This window comes from Falco cherrug, chromosome 2 (genome assembly GCF_023634085.1).
Source record: "Falco cherrug isolate bFalChe1 chromosome 2, bFalChe1.pri, whole genome shotgun sequence".
NCBI classification, from domain to species: domain Eukaryota; kingdom Metazoa; phylum Chordata; class Aves; order Falconiformes; family Falconidae; genus Falco; species Falco cherrug.
Genome location: NC_073698.1, coordinates 4,963,624 through 4,974,689, shown reverse-complemented (window position 1 = coordinate 4,974,689; position 11,066 = coordinate 4,963,624). Strand labels below are relative to the sequence as shown.

Here is an 11,066-nt window from a genome sequence, read left to right as displayed (position 1 = left end):
AGTCGTCAGGACGATTTGGGGCGCCCAGCCATGAACTGCCTGGTGCAGAAACGCTACCTGCCCTGGGTTCAGAGCAGTCCTTGGTGTGATGTTATGAGACCTCTGCTGTCATCTAGTGACAAAAGAGAAGAAGTAGCCGGGAAAAAAAAAAGGAAAATCTTGGGATGAAAGAAATGTCAGCGCAGCTTGTGATGGGGGAAGCAGAAAAGCGTGTATTTTCACACCTGGAGCTCACCAGCAGCAGCGAGGTCTCACCTGTACATGCAGAGCCAGCTGAGATGTTTTCTAAAATGTTCCCCCCAGCACTTCAGGATTGCTCTAACTCCTCAAGCATCGCCTACAGCTAACATATCTCAAATTGGGTACATCTCTCCTAACTTCATCAGCCTGAGATTACCACCACAGGCACTCCTGTGAGCATGCACCTAGGCTATTTCAGCTGTCTACTTCAGGATGGGACATCTTGCTCCCTATAGTAGCTTAGTTGTCTCCATTAGCTACAAAGGGAGTGTGAACAACAGATCAGATGTAGACACCTGTATGGCAGCGTTATAGATAGTTGGGTCAGATGGCTGCTGTCCCTTCAGGCACTCACCTGAAGAACAGGTCAGAATTTCTCCTGAAGCGTTGTTATCCCTATCCTCACATTGGCTGATTTTGCAGGGGGAAAACTCATACTGAGCATCCCACAGAGCAGCTGACCACGAGGCGGCTTCTTCCTTCATATAGAGCAAGGAACACCTCCAGCCTTTAGGGGACATGTCCCTTATGGGGGCAAGCCAGAGGCAGCAAAGAGCATCATTGGCAGCTGAGAGAGGCTGAAGGCAGCAGAGACTATCCAGAGTGAAATGAGGCATGAGGAAAACAAAAGCTGATGGGGGCTGCAGAGAATGGGACATCAGAAGATCTGAGTTCAAATCCCATGCATGACCTTGACCTTCTGTGTGATTTAGGACAACTCGTTTCACCAGTGTAGCCCAGTAGCACAACAGGATATTGGTTTCCCATGGGAACTCTCCAAAAGCATTAAAGTTTGGTGGCATGAAACACCACAGTGATGCTGGGCACACTAGCCTGCAGATACTCCCAATTTCAAAGAAAATTTGGGTTTCACCGACACAGAGTTGGTTTCCTGTCCCTACTTTTTAAATCCTATAGTCACACAGTGGTTAGAAAGGCTTAGCTCTTCTCTTGTCAGCAGGGCTGAAGCAACTGAATTGGAATTTTGCCTTTATTTGCCTTTCCCCCACAGTATTCTTCAGCCATGTTACAGAAGTGGGCACAAAACACGACCAACGCTGCCCTGCTCTGCTGGTAACAGGCCCTCAGTTCCTTCTGCGTCTCTATGAATCACTTCATTAGGTTCACAGACCTGCCAAAGGATATTTCAGAGATTTCCTTTTAAGCCTGGAAAATAAAATATTAAGCACAATCAATCATTTCTCTTGACAGCTTCTTTGTCCATGAACTGCTTCTATTCATTAGAAACCATTTATTTAAAGGCCACAGTGCGTGGGAGAGGGGTAGGTACTATAAAAAAAAAAAGAAAAAAGCGCAAGTCACTTCTTGATCCTAACACTGAAGCAATGGTCTAATTTTCTTTGTTTTCCTGCTAGTCACATACTTGAGGCACAGCCATGCCTTGAATAAGGCAGGAGCATTACAGATGCTCAACAGGGTCCCAGCATCTAGTGCACCATGCTAAGGGCAAAGACTAGGTTTTCACAGCGGATAATTTTTCACTCACACGATCAGCAAGAGAAGCTTGACAACAAGCCCTGAAATGACTGAGAAATGCCTTTCTGCACCTGCTGAGGTCCTGATGCAAGCTCTGAAAGGATGACTTCATGCCAGGAGCTTAAACCTCAGGGGGTCTGAAGAGCACGAAGCTTCTCAAGACTAGCCAGTTCTGGAGACCACATTGGGCATCAGCAGTGACACAGGTTCATGCACCCAAACAAAATCCTCCTGCTACCCCAGAAAGTAGCAGAAAATCTGCTGCCATGTCTGTATTTTCAGGCCAAGTGGGATATTTCCAAGCAGGATTGAGGGTTCTTATGCTGTCCCGCCAGTAAAGGCAAGTTGAGGGTGAGGGCAGGGCCATCTCAGCTTGCCCCGTTCTTTACACTCCTCCACAGCATGGAGCCACAACATCTCTTCCCTGAGAATGGGTTTCCATACAGCTGAAGGGATGCTGGAAGAGTTGGCAATGCAACTCACATCACCTTGGAAGGGGCTGCAGGGCCCCCCAGCCCAAAATAGTTGGTGTCCGCATGGAGAAGTGGAAAGACGTAGAATGCAGTAAACAAAGGCAACATTTCACAGCAGCACATGGTGCAGGCAGCTTGCTTCAGGTAAATATGCCACAGATGAATAATAAAAAGCATCCCGGTTGCTTGAAGCAGAGGCTGTCATGGAAACCCTGGCAGTGAGCGGCATCGTTTAGGGGAATTGTTTAGGAGTGACAGAGAAAAGGGCATCATTTCTTGGGAGGCAGGAGGATTCAGAGGTGAAATCCACCAAGAAAGGCTGAAGTCTGGGCTCGGGAACTCTTCAGCAGGTTTCCCACCCAGCCTGGGATGAACCACAGTCTTTCAGTACCTGTCCTGCAAACTGGGGTGGATTCTCCCCTGTTAGATCTGTTGAAAGGGTATAAGCCCTTCAGGGCAATAAACATCCCTTGTGTTAGTACTTAGGCTACCATGGGGGAGACTTTGTAATCATGAAAAGGTGGTTGTTGTGGATACCCACCATGAGGTTTGGCAGCAGAGCCTGAAGGAAAAGTGGTAGAAGGACCCTGCGCACACCACCTTCCTTCTGAAACGTGGTCCAGAAGGTCATGGCTGGTGCTGCGCTCTCTCCAGACCAGCATCCCTCAGCGCTGAAGGCTCAGGGCAGCTCCATGCTCTCTGTTTGATCTGAATTAACACTAACCCCCTTTTCCAAACCTGATTTTATCGCCTCTTTATTGAAAGATAGCAAACCAGGATGCTCATTTTGCTCTGCCAGCTCACTGACATGCAAGCACCCTCCTCCTGGCATTTGGTGCTGGGGTTTATGTCTTACTTGGCATCCCGCAAACCATTCCAGCACGAGGGCAGACAACCCACTAAATGCAAGAAACTGCCCTCCCTTCAGTGCCTTTTCCACCACGCTTTGCTTCTAGGCAGCCTGAGCTGTTTTGTCACTTTCTCAAAAGGAAAGCGCTGCGGAGTCCCCAAACCTCACAGCAGCAGGGCGCTGGAGATAAGGCAGGGAAAATATTTCACTCGCAAGGAAACTGCTCATCTCGCGCTAACGTCCCCATCCTCTGGAATCCAAGGCAATAATTACAGCAATTTGTAGATAATTATTTGTTAATTAAAAACAGGCTTGCTGGGTACAGTTACCAATTTCCTCCACTGGCTGCATAGGGCTCTGCAAGGAGACACTGGGGGATTGCCAGTTTTGTAAAATCACTTGCTTGTTCAGTTCGGAATAAAAGCCCCTGGTGGGTCATCTCCCCCCTCTCCCCACATCCTGGCAGGTCTGATTCATTTTCCTAAGACATCCCAGAGAGATCTGTGTCTGGCTTTCCCTTGGTGACTTCCAATGAAGGTGACTGCTGCATCCCTGCGCTGCAGCCCATTTCCCCAGCTCATTTTATGACCCTGTGCTCACACAGATTCATTTTCAACCACATTTAAATTAGTAACTCCTAAAGAAGGAGCTGTGACCCCAAGCTGAGGTCATGAGCCTGAGAGAAGCTCACCTCCATCCCATTTTTATATCAGCAGTAATAAATGAACAGTGTGTGGACGGAGTTACAGCTGGGAACAAACCGAAGCTGCTGGCTTAAATAGTGCTGTTGGGGACAATTATTCTCCCCTAGGCTGGGCAGCCTGTGCTTCATGGTGGCTTCCCAGGCATAGTTCCATGCCAGCTGTGAGAAGAAGCAATGACAGGATTGCAGATGTTCCCCCTAAATACTGCATCCACAAGGACTGTGTCTCAGGATGATGGCCTTCATGATGTGCCAGAATTTTCAGTCTTGTGAGGCCTCTGTCCCTGTTTCTCTTGCGGAGCACACCTTCTCCTGGGCCCACTATGATCCACCAGCCCACCAGCCTGCTCCAGGGTCTCCCACAGCTCCAGAGCCAGGAGGAATTATTTAGCCCTGGAAGCAGGAAAGTCACATTGCTCCTGATCTACTGCTGGTGAGATGGCTCTGGGCGGTCACTTCAAAAGTCCCTTCTGTGGCACTGAGGAAACAGCTCACAGAGATCTGAGAGCTGGCTGTGTGGGTTGTACACCAAAATAGTACCAGTAGCACCAGTATAAATGCTCACAGAAAAGCAAGTCCACGGGGGAAGTACGGTGAGAAGAGAAAGTAAGCAGCCTTCTCCTCCTGGTTGTAGCAGAGCAGCTCGGAACCATAGGGACAAGGATGGGACCAAGGAATAGCATGGCAATTTTGGCATCACGTGCCCAGAAGCAGATTGTTCCCATCCCCCTCAGCAAAACAGTGGCGTCAAGGAGAACAAACCAGTGATAATGGGGAGGGGAAACAAATTAGACTGTCAATATCCTCTTCATGGAAATAATCTCACAGGTTGTTAGTCACACAGGCCCGGCTTTGCCCCTCTAATTTTCCCCTGTACGTGGGCTTTCGTGTTCCTCTCATCACCTTAGGAGCTGAGTGCCTGCACCATGTGCAGAGGAAACACAATTAAGCAAAGTGGCTGGATGTCATGATATATGGGACAATGTCTCTGCTTCAGCAGCACAGAAAGCTAGCAAAGAGCTGAGATTAAACACCGGGTTAATTAGTACATTTAATTAGCTCTCAGTTATTAAATCCTTTTGGACCCTTAGATAAATTCCTCAAAGTACAAAACATACCTTAAAAATGCTATTATTTATTCCCTTCTTTCCAGGTGGGGCCAGGGCTGGGAAGCTCCAGCTTTCCTCCTGCAGCTTCATGCAGGAGTAGAGTCTGTCCCAACCTCAATGGCCCAGCACCAGTCCCTGAGATTACCATCGAATTTATAAACCTGCCAATTTGCAAATTCACAGTTCTTCTGAGAGGGGAGGAGGCAGTACCCTGCTAACGTGGCAACAGTAGGAGGAAAGGGAATAGTGTTGGCAAAATGCAGGGAGCAACAGCTCCTCTTAAGTCTCAGAGACAGAAAGAGATTCCCAAAGGCTTGCTGTAGACTTAGTCACCCAGCAGTGTGTCCCTTTCCATGCCGCCTTCCTCTGTGGCTGCAGCAGACAGGCATGGCAGCCTCAAAGGAAAAAAAAAAAAAAAAAGCAGAAATGGCTGGAGGAACTTCTCACAGAGGCTTTGCAGCATTGCCAGTCACTGTGCCAGCTAGACTGAGGAATAAGAAAAACTCCTCCAGGCTCCTGTTAGCAGTCTCCCACATTCGCCCCCCTGAATTATTTTTCTGTGGTTTCCATTTTCATCCTAACAGTCCGTGGATGCATCTTCACTTCGAAGTCCTGGAGCAGCTGCCAGCCTGCCCCTTCTCACCATCATCTCCAAGCGCACAGTGCTCCCACCCTAACCCACCACACAAAGCTGCTAAGATAAGTTGAGCTTCAGAGAGCCCATGGCGGCCCTGCCAGAGGCGGTTCTGGTAGAGGATTTATTTATGGGAGGGGAATCCAATTTCTGAGCTGACCTTAGAGACCTACCCAAAGCATTTATCACTCGGATAATGTGGAGCCCTGAACAACACAGATGCAAGTTGCTCAGGCTCTAGGCAGGCTGGAACACTGATTCCTACAGAGTCAAACCTGTACGCTGTTGTCATCATAGTTCACTAGGAACTGCTGTTTGGATCTACGGAAGGGGGTTTCAGCCTTTTCAGCACCAAGCCCTTTCTTCCCTAGCTATTAACAGCTGTGATGGAGGGAAGGGAATTCAGGTCCTCCTGATGCTGCTGACCTAAACCCATAGGCTGGGAATTAATGGGAGCAAAGGGCTACCACTGGCTGTGGCTTTCTTAAGGGAGTTTGCTTAGGAAAAAATAACAATACAGGATTAAGCTGAGGGTTATTCTCATTGCACCATGAAAAATTTCACACAACAGTGACTTACCCAGTACTTGTTTGTGATTCTAATAATCTTAAATTATTAGAAAGGAGAAAGCAAAGGCTGGGGTAAGATACTGTTACTCAGAAAACCAGCATTTTGAGAACAGGAACGCAGCTTTCTGTAAGATAATGTTCTCCCTTTTTTCCCCCTGTGCCATTTCAAAGAAAGGTATTCAAGCCTTCTATAAATAAGTATGAATGTATTTGCTTCTCAACTCTACAAAATATGTCTGCAACAAAGCAATGTGGAGACATCTGGGGATGAAGTAGCTAATTTGATACTCATAAGAAACCATAACCGTAGCCTAGGACTGTATCTCAGAGGACTGGGCTGACCTTTCAGCAGCTGATGATAGTTCTAAAATGGCTTCTCATCACTGAAAGCCCAATCTAACATCAGTTAAAATAAATTAAAAGCTATCACTGGCTTCTGCGGATATTGGATTAGGCCATATAAAACCCACTTGAATGCTGGGAACCCAAGGAAATTATCATGGTAAATCTAAATTCTAGCGAAGCCTTACATGCTTTAAAACATCTCTCTGAAGCCCCATTAAGAACAGGTTTCTACTTAGCTATGAATAACTCACCTTTCTTTTTCTTCTGAAAGATGATGAGTACCACCACAATGAAACTTAAGGCCAGGTCAAAGCTCAGCGTTGCAGTCACCTTCTTGCTCACAGCAGATCCAGAGCATGTTTCTGCTGGAAGAGCAGCCCAGAGAGTAAAGGCCCAGGCTAGACATTGATTTCCCCAAAAATATCTTTCCTAGTTTCCTTCTCTCCCCATAGAGCTAGAAGCAACCTTCCTCAAGATTTTGTGACCTCCCCATTTCCAGTTGCTTACCCCAGGCCATGAGGATGGGTGCTGGTAGGCTGACATGATCCGCCTGGCAGGCACAGATATCCCCTTGCTTAGGTGTGACTTCCAAAGTGACCAGGGTCCGGAAAGACTGATCTCTATTTAGAAGGAGGTCCTTGTACACAACTTTATCTATCTCCTACTGCCCATTTTGAACCACTTGATCTTTATTTCAGAAGGATAAAACCTTGTTGCAGAACAAACCGTCTAGTTGGGATAGCCCCATGGCTCCATTTGCATGGGAAAATTCTTCACTCTGCATTTAACTGAAAAAGAGAAAGAAAGGGATGGAGACCACTGGCCAATCCTTCTCAGGAGTCATTCCTAGCAACAGGACCTATGGACATCATATGGATTTCTCTTCCAAAGCCATTTGTCAACACCTCCTTTGGTCCAGACCCACTGGATTCAACATGACCTTGCATTACATGTCTCCCAGCCACATTCACCTTTAGTCCTCTTTCTTTCTTCCCCCAGTGAAGGACCATCACAGAAGATGAGCTCTGTTTCTACCAAAAACATCTCCCATCTCTCAGATGGGTCCATTGCTCCAGGAATTTGCAGGAGGGGAGGTGCATTTGCTGGGCTTGGGAGTCCTGTCCCATGCTTTTCTACAGGGCTTCTGCAAGTCATTTCCTTCAGTCTTAGACTCATAACAAAGAAGTTAACTGCTCTGCTCCATGGCACTCATTCTCCTCCTGCCCCACGGAACTCACACCTATCTCGCACCATTCACTAAGCTCCCCTGACATCACGTATCTGCCAAATAGGAAGGTGACAGAGGGAGGTCAATGTGGTCTCAGGCCAGGGAAGTCAAGTTTCCCCATGCCACTCTCTTTTCCTCTCCTCCAAAGATTCACTTCTGTCCATCACGCTGAGTCCTCCTCCAGTTATAGCTGCAGCATTTCTCCGTTGAAGCCCACAAGCAGCCAAGCTGCCGCAGCCTGTTCCAATACTCAGCAATCACCCATCCCACCCCTATATGGGCCACGTAGAAACCTACCTCACTGTTATAGGAACAGATCTTCTGTCAGTCCCAGATGAACCTGTCCAGGTACCTTACCTGCTGCTGAGTGCCATTCGCGTAGTGACACTCCTGGTTTTGCTGCAACATGAAATGCTCTGGGTGAAGACGCATGGGACAAGGCCAGGATGGACATCTTGCTGCTGCTTTCCTTTGTCCCTGAATGTCCAGGATCTCTGCTCACCTGGAAAGTCCGTATGAAAAGCCATGTTGCCCCTCATCCCTATCATCACAGGTTGTGACAGGAGTCACAAATCAGGTTTTGAACCCAGGAATCCCCAGAGAAGCCATTGTTCCTCAAGTAGGAGAAAAAAAAGTCTGAAGAGAGAGCTAGACTGCTAACAACCACATCTCAGGTCAAAGTAGGAACTTCTCAGCAAAGCTCTGAGAGGAGGAACTTGAGGAGGGGATTGAACAGCCCCTTACTATGGATCCATTATCAGAATTGAGCAACATCAGTGGTAATCAGGCAGGAAAGAGTTCAATTCCTGCCTTTCACTAGAATTTTTTCTGGAGGGAGGCAGAATAAGGGTTTCATCAAGCGACACCACAATGAGTGCTGTCAGAGCAGAACAGTCAACAAAGCAGCTCAGATACTGCTGTGCAACTCCCAGGGCTCCAGCCCCGGGGTGTTAGCTCTAGGCTGGCTCCTTCCTGGGGCCCAGGGGTGCTCTCAGAGGACTGTGAATACAGCCTAGCCCCAACAGACCAAGCCTAGAGCATCTCTGAGCATTGTGTTTACTCAGCCATCAACCTGGGCAAAGAGTGGCACCATGACGCTGGCCCTCTCATGAAACCTAAAATCAGCGAGGCCAAGTCATGTGTTACCCTCTGACAGAAGGACAGGGTCTCCCCTTTTCTTCATCTGCTGGGAAGCATAAAGAAAACTTTGGAGGACACAGAAAGAAGCAGTTTTTGCATCTGCTTTGGTTTTGGTTTCAGTGAAGGGTTCAGAAAAAAAACCAAACAACTGGAAGCTGAGACAGAAAGAATGAAATATCTTAAACTAATGGTTTGCTTAGGGAAAATCAGCTTTATTTGTGGAAGGAATGAGCTACATATTGTATCGCATTTCATTGAAAAGCTACTGCTGTGAAACAAAGGACAAATGTGCTCTATTTCAGGTTACCAAGACATCTCTGAAAAAAAGGCCAGCACTTTCTAATCACAGTGTCCCCATTCCCACATCCAAAACACAGCAGGATGTTGACTGTCTTGTGCATCTAACTTTCAGGCTAGGACCTTTAAGGACACCAAAGGGAAAGGGCATCCACTGATAACAGTGAGAAGGCTTCATAACTGTGGGGAGTCTGTCAGATTGAAGAACTGCATATTATCCATAGGTTAACAAGGATGTATCTGCCTTAATCTTCTACCTTTTGGAGGGACATGCTTATGCCTGCATGCATAGTCCTTTATCTGCCCAGAAGGCACTATGTCGAGCTTCAAGCAGAAGGTACAAGTTGATCTCCTGGCAATGTACTCAAACGGATGCTGGGCTTTTCTGGGGATGCTCAGGACTCCAGATCAGAGGTCCACGAACAGCGGACACCGTTGCTGATAAAAGCCCTCACTGAAAGAACCCTCGAAATCAGAAAGAGATGCCACTGCTGGGAAACACATCTTCAAGGCTCTCAGAAGGAGAGAGATGGAAAAGATATCCACATGGCCAGCCCCGAGGGGAGAGTTTTCCTTTAACAGCATCTCAAATTCCGAACTATATGGACAAACCAGGTTCATGTCATCAGACGCCAGGTGAATGAGAGTCATTTTGGAGGAGGCAAGATTGGATTCCTTGCTTTGTACCACTCCCACCTTGTCCCTTCCCTTTCTTAGGCAACTCCCTGGCCACATCTGAAGGATCTGGGGCTAAAAGCCCCAGAATCAGAAGGGAGCAAGGACAGATTCAATTCAGAAGCAGAACTGTGTGGATGGAGCTTTTCCTCCCCCACCCACTAGAAAGGATGAAATGAAAGAACAGAAAGGCATGGGTGAGGAGGCCACATGAGGAGACAGTCTGGAGCTAAAGCACCAGGCTGAAACACCCAGAGAACAGGCATCTCAGAGCACCCCTGCTGCCAGGTGAAAGCTGGGCATTGCTCTATGGATGGTGCCAAGGAGATGATGCCCTATAAGAATAAGGCTGATTCTCCACTCCTGCCCAAAAACAGACGCTGCCTGCTTGGAAGCCCTTTTCCCACCACAGCTCCTATGTCCAGCTGGGACTGTACAGGAGAATCATTATTTCTCACCGTCCTTTGAAACTCCCTCCCTGCAGACACCCTGACAACCGGTTTCCTGCCTCCCAGCCCAGACTTACATTACTAATATGATCTGCAAACAGCACCAGTGTCCTCTGGAGAGCTTTTAGAAGAGCTCTGCTCTGCAGGGAAAGAAATAAAATACATATTCAGACACTGCCATGTCTTTGTGGGCACCTGAAATAGCTCTAAAACACCCAGTTCACGTACCAGAGAGGGAACAGAGCTACAAGTTAGCTCCAGCACTGCACGGACCCATATGGACCTATGGAAACAACCTGAGATCTGGGGTCATCACCGGGGCTATGGTTCACGTTACTGACATTGCCAAACTGCTGGCCAGTGAGGACAGCATCCAGCAGTGAATCAAGGGTGGTCAGCTCTGTCGGAAATAAATCAATGTTTGTTGGAGAGCTCTGGGAACACAGTAGCCCCTGTCTGTCCCCCTGTCATCTTAAAAAAAATTGCTGGAAATTGTGCCTGTCAGCACATGAACACTGTCTGCAGTCCAGAAGCCTGGAACAGCTCACAGCAACATAAGTAAGTCTCTGCAGTATTGGCCCCAGGTGAGGAACTTGGCAAAAGGGAGTATGGAGCAGATCAGGGCGTATGGAGCAGCAGCTGAAGTGGACCTGAGCTCCAAGGGCAAGAAAAGCCACCTGAGAGACTGTCAGCTTTGCACTCTGCCAGTGCTTCATTGTCATTTTCTTTGGGGGACTGATGGACCAAATCCCTGCCCTCTCCACTGATATCATTTGGTTTTTAGAAGGAAGGATATTCAGCTGGATGGGAAAAGTTCAAGTTCAGTCCTAGAAATTTGAGGCCAGACTTTCTTGTGT

General features: G+C 47.7%; 1 protein-coding gene across 1 annotated transcript; it reads right to left on the bottom strand.

The window, feature by feature from the left end:
- Positions 1–480: 480 nt before the first annotated feature.
- Positions 481–8,080, bottom strand: LOC102056936 (rano class II histocompatibility antigen, A beta chain-like). The gene is given in 6 exon segments (XM_055701638.1): positions 481–497; positions 596–748; positions 6,672–6,782; positions 6,928–7,092; positions 7,095–7,129; positions 7,803–8,080. Coding segments are annotated over 6 exon segments (759 nt in total).
- Positions 8,081–11,066: the final 2,986 nt, after the last annotated feature.